Source organism: Sorex araneus, chromosome X (genome assembly GCF_027595985.1).
Source record: "Sorex araneus isolate mSorAra2 chromosome X, mSorAra2.pri, whole genome shotgun sequence".
Classification (NCBI taxonomy): Eukaryota; Metazoa; Chordata; class Mammalia; order Eulipotyphla; family Soricidae; genus Sorex; species Sorex araneus.
In genome coordinates, this window is record NC_073313.1 from 18,799,749 (window position 1) to 18,816,824 (window position 17,076).

At 43.4% G+C, this 17,076-nt stretch overlaps 1 protein-coding gene across 1 annotated transcript in view; it reads left to right on the plus strand.

The window, feature by feature from the left end:
- Positions 1-17,076, plus strand: part of PPEF1 (protein phosphatase with EF-hand domain 1) — a 126,746-nt gene that overhangs the window by 27,108 nt on the left and 82,562 nt on the right. Inside the window, exons 5-6 of the mRNA XM_055120136.1 lie at positions 6,878-7,005; positions 8,111-8,171. Coding sequence (XP_054976111.1) covers positions 6,878-7,005; positions 8,111-8,171 — 189 coding nt within the window. The remainder of the gene's footprint in view (positions 1-6,877; positions 7,006-8,110; positions 8,172-17,076) is intronic.

Consider the following 17,076-nt stretch of genomic DNA (forward strand, 5'->3'; position numbering starts at 1 on the left):
TTGAATTATTGAAAAAAATTTCCCACAAGATAATATTTTAATAATTGAAAAGAAAGCATATTTTTCCACAGCCATGTATCTTGTATAATTAAGAATACAAATTTTTGAAGTTGATTTTTGGGGGTAGTTTTGGGGGCCACACCTGGTTGGACTCAGGGCTTACTCCTGGAAGGGCTCAGGAGTAAGTTCGATCCTCAGGCCACATGGAGTATTGAGGATCGAACCCAAGTTGGCTACAGGTAAGCCAAGAGCTCTACCCACTATACTATGTTTCTGGCCCCTAAAGGTAATATGTTGTTGATGATTTTTTAAACAAAGTTTTAAAATTATAGTCAGGTAACATGGTTACAATTATGTTAACAGTTATTTTATTTTATTTTATTTTATTTTTGCAAATACCCTCCCCGCTGTGCTATCGCTCCAGCCCCGACATTAATTTTTATTTTAATAATCTTGAGGGATATTTCAAAAAACTGTCCAGCATTCTCTGAAAGTGTGCCATTCGAAAGTAAGGCTAAGGGGTGATTCTAGAATGTAGGAGATAGAAGAAATGGTGAATATGATGATGGATGTGAATAGATAGTAAGAGAATGCTTACATAACATAGCATGTCCTGTTGCACCAATTTCCATGTTTGAAAATGATCCCAAAAATGCTACACAGAATCCTAATCCCGTGCAACCTAAGATGTGTTCACCAAGTTTACAACTCAGATTTCTCCCTTTGCCTCTACCACTGGTTTGCCTTTCGTTGATCTTGACTTCCACATTCAATGCAGACTCTGGTGGCATGTGCCGGCTTCATCCTGAGTTTCTCTGCTGTACACGATATACCAGCATCTCAGTCATTGGCGTGCTCACCTCTAAAACTCCTCCACTCAACATCAGCTGCTCAGTCCCATTGTCTCTGGCTCCCTCCCATCGCTTCACTTCTGTAATCTAAATGATTAATAGCCCATTCTCTGGTTCTTGATCTTTATTAGAAACTTCTGGATCTTAAGCACTCCCTGTGTATCTCTCTGTCCCAGCACCCTTTCACTTGTCATCACTTTCTTATCCCTTCATGTGTTGGGTATCACTTGAACCAATTAACAAATAATATACAGTCATCATTTTTAACAGAATTTAAAGGAGCAGTAATAAATGAGATGTTCAATGTTCCTATCGCTACCAAACTTTAGAGACAGTTCCTTGGTGGAAAAATCAAGGATCTTAATGATTTGGTTTGGAATTTTCTATAGGAATGATTCAGATTTCTTTAGTAGCCAGTAAAACTGGTATTTGTCCAGATGCTTTTGGTTTGAGTGCTCAAATACACATACCATCTTTTGTCCTTGAGCAATTATTTTCAGCTTGCCTATGAGTGGTCATAGGTAAGCTACAGCTACAACGTTAAAAGAAAATCAAGGGATGAGTGATGCTATTTTGTAACTGGAAAGGATCATAGAGGTGACATAATCCCCAATTCTTATTGTTTGGATGTGAAATGGGGGACCAGAAAGGTCGGTTAAACAACTCACCCGAGTTACAGGGCTGGCACCTGACCGGGTCAGGAACAAAATGGAATTCTCATTTTTATTATCCCACGTAGAGGGGGTGCTGGATGAGTGAACACATGAGTAAATAAAAGCCAGAGAAATGCCCTTTCATTCTCACGCTTCTCTGACTGAAAGGTCGCGGGAAATGATAAAACTATGATCACATGTCACTTGGGGAAAGTGATAGTTTTCTTCATTTTATTTAAGATCCAGTCATTGGAGACCAGGCCGCATGGCTTCCTCTCATTTCCCTCTTAGTTAATTTAAAAAAGAATGTTTGCCAGAGGCACGGGCACTGCGCACCCTGCTCTGGAAAGTGCCAGCGTTCGTGGACTAGGGCACCTCATTACATCTTGGCCTTGCTTTTGCCATCTAAGAAGCAAGGTTCGGAGCCATCCCTCTCTGGCTCACTGGGCATGTGTTTTGAGATGCTTTTCCAGTGAATCTGACTGTCTCCTTGGGTCAGTCAAATGCTCTCGCAGATACAGAATATCTGTAAATAAAAATAGCAGCGGTAACAAAGACCCTGGTCCCAGAGCTGAGCCCTAGCCCATTCTCAGGCTTTGAACATCCGAGTCAGCAACGTTTCTCCTCTCCCATTAAAGCCTTTTGCTACTTGATGGTTTATCCTTTTGGAAATTCATTTGAATTCATTTGAATCACTGCTGTCACGTTTGCGCCTCTCTCTCCTCTTGACTAGTTGTGAGGTCCCTTCAAGTTCATTAAATATTCCCTCATTTTGGTTCCTCCTCAGGAACCAAATTTCTGCTGGCAGAAATTCAAAAGAAGAGTCTTTCAATGCCTTATCATTCTGAATATGAAGCTTCTAGTTTAAAGAACTTCCTTCCCCTTCTGTCCCTCCCCGTACACCATCCTACCCTTGTTTTCCTTCCTCTCCCTTCCCTTCCTTCCCCTTCCTTCCCCTTCCCTCTCTCCCTTACACGATTCTACCCTTCTCTTCCTTCCCCTCCCTCCCCTTTCCTTCCTTCCCTCCCATCCCCTTCTCTTAACTTCCCTTTCCTCCCATCCCATCTCCTCCATTTCCCTTCCCTTCTTCATTGTTGTTGTGATGACCAAGGGTCACACACACAGAGTTTTGGTGTGCCCACATTTACTTGTATTCCTCACTGGGGCTCACTTTCTTTAGCAAAATCGTCTGGCGGTGCTAGGAGGTCCCACTTTCTTAGTTTCGGTGCTCATGCACATTCTGGTTGTAAAACTCACCAGGAATCGCTGTGGTGTTCACATATGTGCTCCCTGGGGGTGGTGCTTGTACACACCACACCACAGTACTTTGGAGGTCCCACACTCCATTCTGGCACCAGGAACCACACTTGGCACATGTGGGACAGCACTGGGCATTGAAGTAAAGTCTTTATGCTTTCAAAGAAGCCATCCCCAAGGGTGAGGTCTCATTTTCTATGGCCAATTCCAAATATGCTGAGTTGTAAAGAGTAATGATGGTAGACCCAGGTTTTGTAATTACAGAGATCTGTAACTAACTCTACATTTCCCTACTGAGTAGTCATGAGTAGCCCCAAATATGATATTTTGAAGACAGTTTCCTTAACTGTAAAATAAGCATAATAGCCCTTCACAGGATTCTTGATAGGAACCATGCAAACCAAACCAAACCATGCATATAAAGCTCCAAGTAGAGTGCCTGGCACAAAGAAAATGCTCGGAATCTATGACTTTTTCCGTTATTGATCCCATAAATGGATATTCAGTTTCTTGCAAAACACTATGATAATGATTGCTGGAATGAAAAAGTGACAACCACCAGCTTGACAATTACCAAAAAAAAAAAAAAAAAAAACACCTGTTCTGGGCATAGAAAATTGGCGAGGTAACTCATTAATTTTACTGTGTTGCTTCCTACTGAAACAAATCTGCAGAACTAAATCTGAGACTTTTTTTTTCCCTCTGGTGTTGGGCGTTGGTGCTCAGTTGGCGCTGGTGTTTCTGACGGGCTGCTTGAGGCTGGTTTTGTAAGTGCTGAGTAATCTGAAAACTGGATCCAATTGCTGTTACCAAGAGAAATTGCTGCAGGAAGTGGGGAGTTGCTGCTAGATTCCATTATCCTAAAGTAGGAAGTCGATGGAAAGATGTACATCTCTTGCCCTGCCTTGCAGGCTTGCCATCTCCCTCTAGCGCCCCTATCGGCTGAGCTGACCAAGGAACAATTGACAAAAGCAGAAATAGGCCTTAGCCTGAGGACAGAAAATTTATTTGTTTGTTTGTTTGGTTTTTTCTTTGGGTGCCACAGCTGGAAGTTCTCAGGGGTCACTCCTGGAGGTGCACAAAGGGCCATCCACTGCCAGAGAGGGAACCCAGGCCTTCTGCATGTTTAGAAACACACAGAGAAGCTCAAGGTGAGGGCTAACCCATGAGAGCTTAGTAAGTGGCCATCAGGGTGGAGAGGCTGAGGTTCAGAAGTGACAGCGTAGACAGATGTGGCAACTTCTCAGGCCGGGATGCGGGGGTAGCTCTACTTCCTCACCTTGGGCTAGAGGAGACACGACGGGTTTCCTTCCAAGGTACAGCACCACATCTGCTAGTGAATAGAGCCCAGGAACGTTCTGTGTGTCTAATAAAATAGCCAACTCTCCCTTTGCTATGTACTGGGGCTCTGGCAAGTGACAGTCCAGAAGCAGTGACGGGAGGGGGCTTCTGCCACCCAGCACCCCCCACGATATGGGGAAGGACTAGAACTAGAAGTACCTGTAACATCCCGGGCTTTGTGCCAACAGAGTAAGGATTCAGTAAATGGTAGTGATTACTCTGCCGAGGGAGAAGAGGTGGAGAAAATAAGTTAGGGGATGAAGTAACCGGCTCGTGTGACTTTGAGAGAGCGACATGCCTGTCTGAGTTCAGTTTCCTAATGTGGAGCTGAGACAACACTCAAGGAGGCACTAACTATCTTGTAGTAGACCTCAAACATTGGGAGCTATTTTGTTTGAGGCGTCACCTGAAGCTTAGTTGATTACTAACGATTTTGCTAATACTGCATAGAAAACACTCAATGGTCTTTGATCATTGTAGAGATAAAGAAATGGAGGCATTGAAAAAAGTTCTAGAAAAGTCAAGAGCTTGGGCTAGCAGGGAAGGGGGGGTGGTCAGTGAGACTTGGATGGAATTTCTTGTTTATTCTCACTTACCGGCAAAGTAGTTTCGCTGGGCTTCACAGCATAGCCAGGACTGCAGAAATGAAGCTAGACCTTGAGTGAGTGCTAATAGCCAAGGGCCTTAGTGACTAGCGAGACCCTGAGATAAAGGATAGTAGGTCTTGACAATGATGTCCTACAGAACAGACTTTTCAGCTGGGCCTGGGCTATCCATGGTGCTCAGGGGAAGTTGCAGTCAGACACTGTAGCAGTGTCATCCGACTGTTTATCGATTTTCTCGAGCGGGCACCAGTAATGTCTCCTTTGTGAGACTTGTTACTATTTTTGGCAAATCGAATATGCCACAGGTAGCTTGCCAGGCTCTGCCGTGAGGGCGGGATACTCATGGTAGCTTGCTGGGCTCTCCAAGAGGGACGGAGGAATCGAACCCAGGTCGAATCAGTCAGAGTATTAACAATTATTTCCTTGACGCATTGAGCACATCACTCTATCTCTTCTCCCTATGGGTTTTCCCCCTATAATTCTGATTCTTGACTTTATATTGGTTTTCTGGAAGCTGATAGAAAAACTGGGGGCCTGGGAGATGAGAACCTGGAAGAAGCTTAGGGAAGTCCAGTAGAGATGAAGCAAGGAGGATTGCAGAGCACAAACTGTTCTCGTCAGAGTCAACTCTGGACTTTTTCACGACTGACAGGGAAGAGCAAGAGTGTGGACAATAAGGGCAGCTGGTGTTGGGTATTCTGAACTTGAAAGCTTGAGAAAGGCCAAGGAGACTGTGTATTAAATTATGTCATTCTCTCTCCAGAGGAGCTAGTATGTAACCATCACTGTATCTGTATCACTGTCATCCCATTGTTCATCGATTTGCTCGTGTGGGCGCCAGTAACATCTCGATTTGTCCCTGTTGCGTGCTACAGTAGCCCGCTGGAATACTGGGGGCTCTTTCAGGATCAGGGGAATGAGGACCGTCCTTGTTACTGTTTTTGGCATATCGAGTATGCCACAGGTAGCTTGCCAGGCTCTGCCATGACATAAACCATAACCAAGGCAATTCAAATATCACTGTAGTTTAGTTTAACATGTAATTTATATGGAGTGACATGCTTCACATGAAGTGCCTCATGCATCCTCACTGTAATTCTATTACGGATGGGGGTGAGGGGTGTTTCTTTATCCATAAGTCTTTCATCAACTGAATCTCAGTTAGAGAAGGCAGAATTAATCATATTTCCTTATTCAGTTTATGTTGTCATGTCTGCCCATGACCTTTTCTTCTTCTATGATTCTCTTGTAACCATATTCTCCAAGTAAATCCACCCCACCTATATTTCACATCCAAACAATGAGAATTTGGGATTATGTCACCTCTGTGATCCTTTTCTGTTATAAAAATACAATCACTCATTCCTTTATATGCATATGTTTAGATATACATATATAATGTATGTATATAAATGTTTCATAACAACCTATGATGCTTAGTGTGAATCTTTTCCTGTTCTGTGATTTTCTGTATTTATTTTAAATTGGGTACATGGACTCATCTGATATTTCTGTCCCTAACTTTTAATAACAAAATTCTAAGTGAAGCGCCATGTTTTTGAAAGCTACCCACAGAGCTATGGAGTTATTTTCTTTATTGCTTACCTTTGTGGTCTAGCCCTCCGCAGTGCCTGCCCACTACAGTGATCCTTCTTAGAGATGGACAGTGACACCACATTGCTGCCAAACTCCCCATTGTCACAAAGAGAGGGGCCTTGTCTCCATAGTCTCCTCTATAGTCTGAGGATCATTTGGGGTTATCTGGTAAAGAATGGAATTGCTATTCAAAGGACATACATACATTGATTTCCTAAGTGTAAGAAATGCCAGAGGCAAGGCCTATCATTATCCCCATTTGCTGAAATCAGGAAATAGACATTGAGAGTTGTAATAACTTGTCGTAGTCAGTAACCAGCAAAGCTGCAATTCGCATTCAGGCAGTCTTGCTCCAAAAATTGGACTCCCATGAACGCGATGCCACCATTATTCTCTGAGCATTTGGGACTTGTGGACCTTTTACAGGAATGAAGTTAAGTCTCACTATAGTTCTATGATATCACAACCTAGAAATCCAGGGGGCCTGGTATCATTTCTGAAGCCCACACTGCCCACACTCCCTTAGCTGCTTGTAACTGTTTGTCTCTGACTTCCCTGTCCTGTGGGTCCGCAGCGCTGAAAGCCGCACTGATCATCCAGAACTGGTACCGAGGGTACAGCGCTCGGTTGAAGGTCAGACAACGCTACGCACTCTCCATCTTCCAGTCCATCGAATACGCTGACGAACAATGCCAATTGCAGGTCTGCTTTGCAAGCTGGTCTCTTCTTTGGGTTAAAGGCATCTCTATCTCCTGTGGTATTAAAGAATGAAAGTTTATAGTACAGGGGTTGGAGCAATAGCACAGAGGGTAGGGCATTTGCCTTGCACTCGGCTGACCTGAGTTCGATTCCCAGCATCCCATATGGTCCCCTAAGCACCGCCAGGAGTAATTCCTGAGTGCAGAGCCAGGAGTAACCCCTGTGCAATGCCGGGTGTGACCCAAAAAGCAAAAGAAAGTTTATAGTCCAGCTTTAATGCTTATTAATTGAAAAAGAAACCCTTTTTAGCAGTCAAGAGATCTTGAAAAGACATCCAATATGATTATTGGGAAAAACAAATCAACACAAAGAACAATATGTTAAATTTCATCCCAAATGTGTGAAAGGAAGTTGAACCCACAACAAAAGTCTAAGAAAGTCTCCAAAACAAAAGTCTCCTCCCCCTCTCCTCCTCCTCTTCCCCATCTTCCTTTATTCTTCCTGTCTTCTTACATTTCCAAATGTATTTGACATTTAACAGTACTCCATAACCCTTAATCTCACCTCGAAAGGAAAAGGCAAGATCCTAATGAACAAATCTAGGACAGGTCTTAGATTGGTTTCCAAGAAGCAGAGTCTGGAAGACCCGGGTTTTCAATCATACTAGTGATTGTCTAAGAGTGTTCATGGGGAGATCTAGAAGGAGGGAGAAAAGCAGGATAGAAGAAGAGAAAAAGCTAAGCAAAAATATGGCTTCTAGAAAAGTCTGACTTCATCTGATCCCAGTGGGAGCTCTGAAGCGTGAAATGTATCTTAGACTTTGGTCCAGCCAGTGGCAAGAGAAGTGGGGGGCGGGGCTTAACACTGGGTTTCAGTTAGTCATTTTCTGAGTAGCTCCCCAAGAGAGGGCTATGGTGATATCCTGTGCGACTTTAGGGGGAAGTGCCAAGGGCAATCTTTGGGGTGAGCTGTAGATGGGGGGACACATTCAGTGCCTATGGCCCCTGGGGGATGAGAGGCCCTGAACAGTGAAGGGGAATTTTGTGCAACAGCAGCAGGCTGAGACACAGGAAGTCATTAATTGAACATGTATTTTTATTTTATCCAGCTCTCCAATTTCTTTTCCTTCATGTTGGCAAACTGTGCACATTTACCTGAGAATGATCCAGGTAAGTAAAAAAATTTGTTATTTTGAAAAATATCATTAAGTATTGACTTGTTGGGGCTGGAGCGATAGCACAGCGGGTAGGGCGTTTACCTTGCAGGCAGCTGACCCAGGTTTGATTCTCAGCATCCCATATGGTCCCCTGAGCACCGCCAGGAGTAATTCCTGAATGCAAAGCCAGGAGTAACCCCTGTGCATAGCCAGTTGTGACCCAAAAAGCAAAAAAAAAAAAAAAAAAAAAAGGATTTATAAAAAATACAAAGACGCGTGTGCGGGAGGGTGATGATGTGTGTTGTGTGTGTTGTGTTGTTTGCAAGTTCTCGGGGCAGCACTTTCTCTCTCTCTTGCTGCTCGAGTTCAGTGCTCTTGAGTCGCTATGTATAGACTGGATCGGGATGGCTCCTCCTTGTGCGCTGTTTCTGTGTGTGCCACTGTGCTCTCTTCTGTCTATCTCTCTATCTCTATCTCTGTCTCGTAGTCTCTCCTTTGGTCTCTTCCGACCTCTCTCTGTCTCTGCTTCTGTGTCTTCTCTCTTGTTTCTGTGTCTTCTTTCTCCGCTTCTGTGTCTTTTCCTGTGTCTTCTGTCTTACCTCTGTCTTCTCTCTGCTTCTGTCTCTTCTCCTTGCTTCTGTCTTGCCTCTGCGCTCTTTCCCTTTACAGTCTTAGTTTATATAGCAATTGCATAGGGTGGTTACACAAAGGTGGGTTGAACATTAACAAATCAATAAAGAGGGGTAAAACCACTCCTGGAGATTAACAAAATCTCATCTAAGGAGATTACTCCAGATTACTAGGAGATCTGCTCAAGGGTGGGATCCAAACAAGGGTGTGTAGCTTTCTTCTTTCCTCAGCTAGCAATCCACTTAAATAGTTATAGTAAATTTACTTCTAATATTTCTAGCAATGTCATTCTGTATGAGCACATTAAGAGATATATCGAACTTAAAGTTTGGTTCTTCCTGAGGACATTCACTAAATATTCCAGACCACAGTCCTCAGGCCAGGTGAGTCTTCCTAACCCCAGCAGGGTCCTAGTCTCGTCGTTAGTTTTGGATCATGACAGCATTTGTCTATGACCATGTTCTCAACTCATAGTTGAGTATTGTGGCGCTTTGGCCTGGCCCATTTCGATGCCAGGGTAGCTTACAGCTTGCCCTGGGTCCATTCTGTTCCTCTTCAGGACCTTGCTTTTGGGGTGCTAGGAACTAAGGGCAACTAAGTTGAGAAATCAGATGCCCAGGAGTAAATATTATTGGAGTCAATCAGCTTCTAAGTTACAAAGCATAATATTAACTGTCTTCCTGTGTCCATACAGAAAGGACATTGCTTTAAGGTGAACTAAGTTCCCTGTGGCAAGGCTAAAAGGACAAACCCAATGTTATCCTACAAGTATTGACTTGTTCTCATGAAGAGATATAAATTCTAAAATAGGGCACACTCAGAAATGGAAAAGTTGCCACTTGTTAGGGTAGGGAGATAGCTCCAATGGTAGAGCACATATCTTGCCTGGGTGAGGCCTTGAATTTTATCCTTTATCACATGCACCTCCCACTTTCCCCCAGCACTGTTGAGTGCAGACTGGGCCTGAGAGTATAGGGCTTGTCTTACATGCAGTTGACTCTGGTTTGATCCTTGGCACTGAATATGTCCCCGAGTATAGCCTGGAGTGATCCATCAGCACAGAGTCAGGAGTAAGCCCTGAGCACAACTGGGTGTCCAGAAAAAAAAAAAAAAACAACAAACGCTACCTGCCTTGTTCATGTGACCCCAAGCAATCAGGGAATTTGGTTCAACTAGCTCTTCCCTCTCTGATTGGTGTCAACAAAATCTTTACTTAATCAAAATTTTTGATTTTATTTTATTTGGGGGAATTCCTTCCCAAGAATACTCCTGGCAGTATTTAGTCACTGGGCCAGATGATTCAATTCTAGGGCCCAGTGAAGCATTGTAGGAGGGCACCAGGGTTGCACTAGGTAATGCTTCAGGGGACAGGGTCCTACAGCATCAAGAATTGAACTTGGGTCCTTGTGCAAGCAAGGCATGTGTGCCTGATCCCCCTTCCCAAACTTTCTCCCTGGACCCTGATTAATTTGTTTACTCTCCAAAAAATTGAATTAGAATTTATTTAGTGTTAATTTGGTAAATAACTTCTCTGACCCACATTCTTTTGAAGGTTAGTAGCAGCTTAGTAAAATAGGGGGCAAACGCCCTACCCACTGTGCTATTGCTCCAGCCCCATTTCTGTTATGTTTGGGGTCCACACCTGGCAGTGCTCAGGGCTTAGTTATAGTTATGTGCTCAGGGATCACTTCTGACAGGCTTGGGTGACCATATGGGATTCGGGGGGATGGAGACAAAGTTGGCTACATGCAAGGCAAGTGTCCTACACACTGTACTCTTGCACCAGCCCCCAATAGGGTATTATTATTTTGTCCACCAAAGTTTTGTGCTGAGGAATCAGAATCCCGTAAGTGTTTCATAACACAGCTCTGCCAGAAAAGGGTGGATTAAATAAAGTTGACCCCTGCAGTAGGGCTTTGTATGGGTTTTTCAATGAAAAAAAATTAAGAGTTCATCCCATCATTGTTCTCTGTATAGCTATCTGTTCATCTTTCATTTATTTAGTCATTCTGAAATGATTAAGTAACTCCTTTAAGAGACAGGCAATATATATATGGTCCACATATGAATTTAAAATGACTTTAAGGCATATCTGTTTCGCCCGCAAATTAAGAACTGCCTGCTGTTTTCTTTAAGGCAGAAGCTAGACTTAAAAGCACACTTTTAAAAAAAATTCGAGCCAATCATTCGGATGGACTCTAATTATAAAAGAAGTGACATCTAAGAGATCTTTTAAATAATCTGGTGAACAACCTTCAACGTGGAGAAAGAAGGGTTTTTAATGATTGCTTATGCAAAGTACATACATATAAACTAATTAAAGCATTTCGTGATCTGAATGGTGAGGTAGCCAGACCTCAGCAGTGGGGAGTGGGTGGCTGCAGTTTTTTTTTTTGGCTATCTTCTTTCCTTTAGATAATTGCAGGACTGGAGCGATAGCACAGTGGCTAGTGCGTTTGTTTTGCATGGAGCCAACCCGGGTTCGATTCCTCCATCCCTCTCAGAGAGCCTGGCAAGCTACCAAGAGTATCTCACCCACATGGCAGAGTCTGGCAAGCTACCCGTGGCGTATTCGAGATGCCAAAAACAGTAACAAGTCTCACAATGGAGACTTACTGGTGCCCGCTCGAGCAAATAGATGAACAATGGGACAACAGTGCTACAGTGCTACAGATAATTGCAATTTGAAGAGCTGATTGTGCTTTGTGTTCTTTGGCAAAAATATTTTTGAGAGGAAATATAACAATGATGAAATGAAATAGCATTCTTTCAATGCAGCTGTGCATAAGAATCACTTATGGGGGCCAGGGATGTAGCTCAGTGGAAGAGCTCAGTGGAAGAGCCTTGTATATGTGGGGTTCTGGGTTTAATCCCCAGCACTATATGATCCCCCAAGCATTGCTGGGAGCAACCCCAGAACAGAGCACCAAGTCAGGAGTAGTCATTGAAAAAAGTCAGGTGTCAATGAACCTCCCTCTCTCCCCCTCAAAGTTGTATGTTAGGTTCTTTGCCACAGATGACTGGATTCTAGCCTAGGGATAGGTGAAAATAAGTTTTAATCCTATAAACTTAAGATAAAAATGTGTAACTTCAAAATCTACATTTAAGAAACCCTGCAGATGATTAAAAACTATTTTTTTAAAATTATCCAAGAGGTTTTAGGAGAGGGGAGAGTGATACTTCTCCAAGTACACCTTTTTGTAGTCCTAACACTTAGAAGGAACTATGAAAATTCTTCAGGAATTGTGTGTACGTGCCTGTGTCGTGTGTGTGTGTGTCGTGTGCATGTGTGTTTGTATGTGTGTCTTTCCAAAATAGAGTATACACTATGAAAAATGAATCTAATTGTATTCTATTCGAATTGATTATTGTGGCCATCTGAAGGGGGTGGCAAAGAAATAAAAATCTTCTGTAGCTACTTACATGGCAAATAGCATTGTAGGGGCCAGAGAGATAGCTCAATGACGCATGACTTTACATGCAGGAAACCTGGGTTTGGACTCCTGAGTCCTGTTAGTAACAACCCCTGAGTGCAGAGCTGGAAATAGCCCCTGCTCTCAGGCCTGGCCCAAACCAATCAGAATCATAATAGAATTTTGGCCATGCATGCCTTGATAAGGTTGCATTTTTTTCTTTGTTTCTGCAGGAGTTTGCTAAACTTCTGTTATGTTTTATATCAGGTATAGGAAATTTTAAACATTACTTAAAAGCCTTTCTTTTCAAGTATAAATATGTTTCTTTATGAATTCTGCTTCTAAAGTTAGATATTTTACTTTATTTTATTTTTATTTTTGTTTGTTTGTTTTGGCGCCATACTCGACAGTACTCAGGTGATGAGGCACAACTGCCCGGGATCAAATCCGGGTTGGCCAAGTGTAAGGCAAGGGCACTACCCACTGTGCTACATTTCTAGATCTTTTAAATGACTTGATTTAATGTTTTTAGATATTACATGAGAGGCCAGAGACAGAGTACAGTGGGCAAGGCATTTGCTTTGCAAGCAGTTGACCCAAGTTCAATTCCTAGCATCCCATATGGTCCCCCAAGCCCACCATGAGTAATTTCTTTTTAAATGCAGTGCCAGGAGTAAACCCTGAGCATCACCAGGTGTGATCCTCCCATATTTTTTTTTTCTTTTTGGGTCACACCCGGAGATGCACAGGGGTTGCTCCTGGTTCTGCACTCAGGAATTACCCCTGGCGGTGCTCAGGGGACCATATGGGATGCTGGGAATCGAACCTGGGTCGGCCGCGTGCAAGGCAAACGCCCTACCCGCTGTGCTATTGCTCCAGACCCCGATCCTCCCATATTTTTAATATTATATGAATTTTGGATTTTTAAAATATCAGGGCTAAATTGCGTTTGATGTTTAGTAGTTGAGAAGAATTAAAAGACACAAGGAAAATTTCCTAGTAGCCAATTAATTTTACATGCAATGTTTATTGTGAGCGATAGCAGAGTGGGTAGGGCATTTGCCTTGCACGTGGCCGACCCAGGTTCGATTCCTCCGTCCCTCTTGGAGATCCCGGCAAGCTACCAAGAGTATCCTGCTTGCACGGCAGAGCCGGGCAAGCTCCTTGTGGCGTATTCGATGTGCCAAAAACAGTAACAATAAGTCTCACAATGGAGATGTTACTGGTGCCTGCTCGAGCAAATCAATGAACAACAGGACGACAGTGCTACAGTGCTATGTTTTCCACCATGATTTGTAGCGTCTTGCTTATAATGTATTCATTTAAAATTACTGGGCCTGAGTAACAGCACAATGGGTCAAGCACATACTTTGTATGCAAGAAGCTTGGATTCCATCCCCAGCACCACATGGTTCCCTGAACACCACCAGGATTGACCATAGAGTACCAAACTGGTAATAGCATCTGAGTACCTCTGGGTATGGCCCCCAAATAATAAAATCTCAATTAATTTTTATGGTTGTGGAAAATCTGAGGTTCTCTGGTTCAACATTGCTCCTGGATCACCAGGACCACGTTTGGTGGTTCTGGGGAGGGGCCTGGGGTACTGGGACTCATAAAGGGTCTCGGACATGTTAGATATGGACTCTACCCCTTAAGCTATCTCCTCAGCCCTGTTACAGATTAATTTGGAAATGAGTAGTAGGGCATATTTATGGGGTATCTTCTTACATGTCTCTTTATTAGAAGCCTAGGCTCATGCTGATTTAATTATCATGTGTAGCCAAAATGAATATTAACAGATTATTGTTGTAGGTTGAATTCTTTTTTAAATTAAATTATTTTTCCCAGCTTTATTGAAATATAACTGACACGGAGCTGGAGAAATAGTAGAGGGGTTAAGGCTCTTGCCTTACATGTGGTTGACCTGGGTTCAATCACCACGTACTACATATGGTTCACTCAGCATTGCCAGGAATGACCCTGGAGCACTGAGCCAGGAGTAGCCCCTGAATGTCACCTGGTGTGACCCTCAAAAAAAGAAAGAATATACAATTGATGTACTGTTTAAGGTTCAGGTATATGATTTAATGATTATATGTACTTATATACTGTGAAAGCATTACCATAATGCTTATTAATCAAAGCCCTAGCCAAACAAGGTGTTCAAACTCAGTACATCAGGATCCTCTGCGAGCTGTGTTATGGATTCACCACCAGGATCTCACCATTCTACAAGGAAGTGATCATTGATGTAAAGAGAGGGGTGCGGCAGGGTGATACCATTTCACCCAATCTCTTCAGTGCCACCCTTGAGAACATCATGCAACAACTGGAATGGGAAGGAATGGGAATGAAGGTCGGCAACTACACCACCTCTGCTTTGCTGATGACATCGTTCTAATAACACCAAACATTAGCCAAGCGGCACAAATGCTGGCCAACTTCGACCGAGAGCGTGGAAAGGTCGGACTGCAGCTAAATCTCACCAAGACAATGTTAATGAGAAACAGACTAGTTCCTGATGTTCCACTTGCTCTCAATGGAACAAACATTCCCGAATGCAGCAGCTATGTATGTGTACCTAGGTAAAGAACCCAACAGGACGAACGACTTGGCGCCAGAACTGCGCAGGAGGAAGAGAGCAGCGTGGGACACATTCAAGAGCGTCGAAGAAGTTGTTAAGAGGATGAAGAACCTCCGGCTCCAGGCACATCTTTTCGACTTCACTGTTCTTCCTGCACTAACACAGGCCTCAGAGACCTGGGCCCTACGCAAACAGGATGAGAACGCTATTCGGGTATCCCAAAGAGGAATCGGAAAGAGCTATGCTTGGAGTATCACTTTTCACTCAAGTGAGAGAAGGAATCTGGAGTTTCGACCTCCATCGATGATCGAGGATCAGGGATGCTTCCTTGTTTGCCCAGGCATCAAAAATCAGATAGGCCGGACACGTAGTGCTATTTGGAGACAACCGCTGGACTAGAGGCATTACCACTGGATTCCACGGGCTGTCAAAAGAACACCTGGCCGCCTACCTATGAGATGGTCAGACTTCTTTGTTAAGACCCTGAATGAACGGTTTGAGGCTCTTCATGTTCCTGGAGCGAGCAGACACCATTGGGCTACACTAGCACACGACAGGGATGAATGGAGACATTACTGGTACCCACTTGAGCAAATCAATGAGCAACGGTCTGACAAGTGATACAAGTGAATGTTTATTAATGCATCTATCACCTCACATTATTGTAACTGTTTTTGTGTGGTCTGGAAACTTTTAAAATTTACTTCCTCAGCAGATTTGCTTCCTTTCAATATGCAGCTAATTTGTTTTTTGTTTTTCTTTTTTTTTCTTTGGTTTGGGGGGCCATACCTGGCTCTGTGCCCAGGGATCACTCCTGGCATTGAGGGACTCGAACCCAGAGTTGACCACACGTGAGACAAGCACTTTAAGATCTGTACTTTCTCTCCTGCCCTACAATAAGTACTGTTACATAGTATCCACTGTGTTTGATTACTGGGGATTGCTTTCTTTTTTGTAGGGAGAGGGGGCACACCCAGGGGTGCTCAGGGGTGAGGGATTACTACTGGCGGTGCTCAGGGGCCTGTATGCGGTGCTGGAAATTGAATGGGGATTGAATCCAGGTATGTAGCATGCAAGGCGAGCACCCTGCCTGCTGGACTCTCGCTGTTGCTTTCTGATGGCCCTCTTTGACAGGAGTTTCCAGGCCACTCCCCTTAGACCTGTTTCACAGAAGTGCTATGACTCCGAAACAGGGTATCTGTAGGGTACAAAGGACCATTTAACATATTGAGAGATCAGAGTTAGACGAATGATTTTACCCCAGAGGCACAGAGTATATTGAGACCTTCTAGGTGTTTCCAAGAAAGGTGACCCGGAAGCAGTTTATCTTAATCCCCATGTAATTTTAGTTATTCAAACCAGTTCAGAGAACTTGATGGAGAGACTCCTAACATATGTTCTCCAGTCTGCCTGTTCACAGCAGCCCCCTCCCGCAGGCTGAGAGCCAAAGCTGCCATCCATGCGTGTAGGTCTAAACAGAGACTGGTGAAGAATGGGAGTGGGGAAGTATTTTCACTTTTCTTTCTGCATCCCAGATCAGGGGAAAATGTCACGTCAGATCATATTTTTTTTCTTTTTGGGTCACACCCAGCCATGCACAGGAGTTACTCCTGGCTTTGCACTCAGGAATTAATCCTGGCCGTGCTCAGGGGACCATATGGGATGCTGGGATTCGAACCCGGGTCGGCTGCATGCAAGGCAAACGCCCTACCCGCTGTGCTACCGCTCCAGCCCCAAAGATCAGATATTTTTTTTTATTTACCTACTAAATAGGATCTTTTCCTCACTTTATTTCCCCAATGATTATCTGTCACACTTAGCAAAGCTTTTGATTTACATTTATTTGTTATGTAGTTAGGTTACTACTGAATAAAAACATGAATGAAAATGTTACTGGATATATTTATTGAATGTCATGTGTCACGTCGTTCAATGCTTTTAATATATACCATTTCATTTAGTCTTTGTGATAAACCAGTGAGATGAATGCTAGTATCACCCGCTTTTTTGGTGAATGAGAATAGTGAAGAGTAGGTGATAAATCTTAAAGGTTAACCCATCTCATTGGGTGTGATTAACTTCAACTTCTGTATTATTTTTGTGTTCCTAACAACTTGGGAGTTTTTCAATTGATTTTCTTGGGTGTGTATATTTAAGCACAGTGGCCATAAATTACTTAGTTTGATATCTTTCCAACAGTTTATACTTTTTTCAATCCTGCATGTTTATAGCATTGGCTGATGATAGCAGGGTAATGTTAAGATAAAACCGTGACAAGGGTGGAGAGG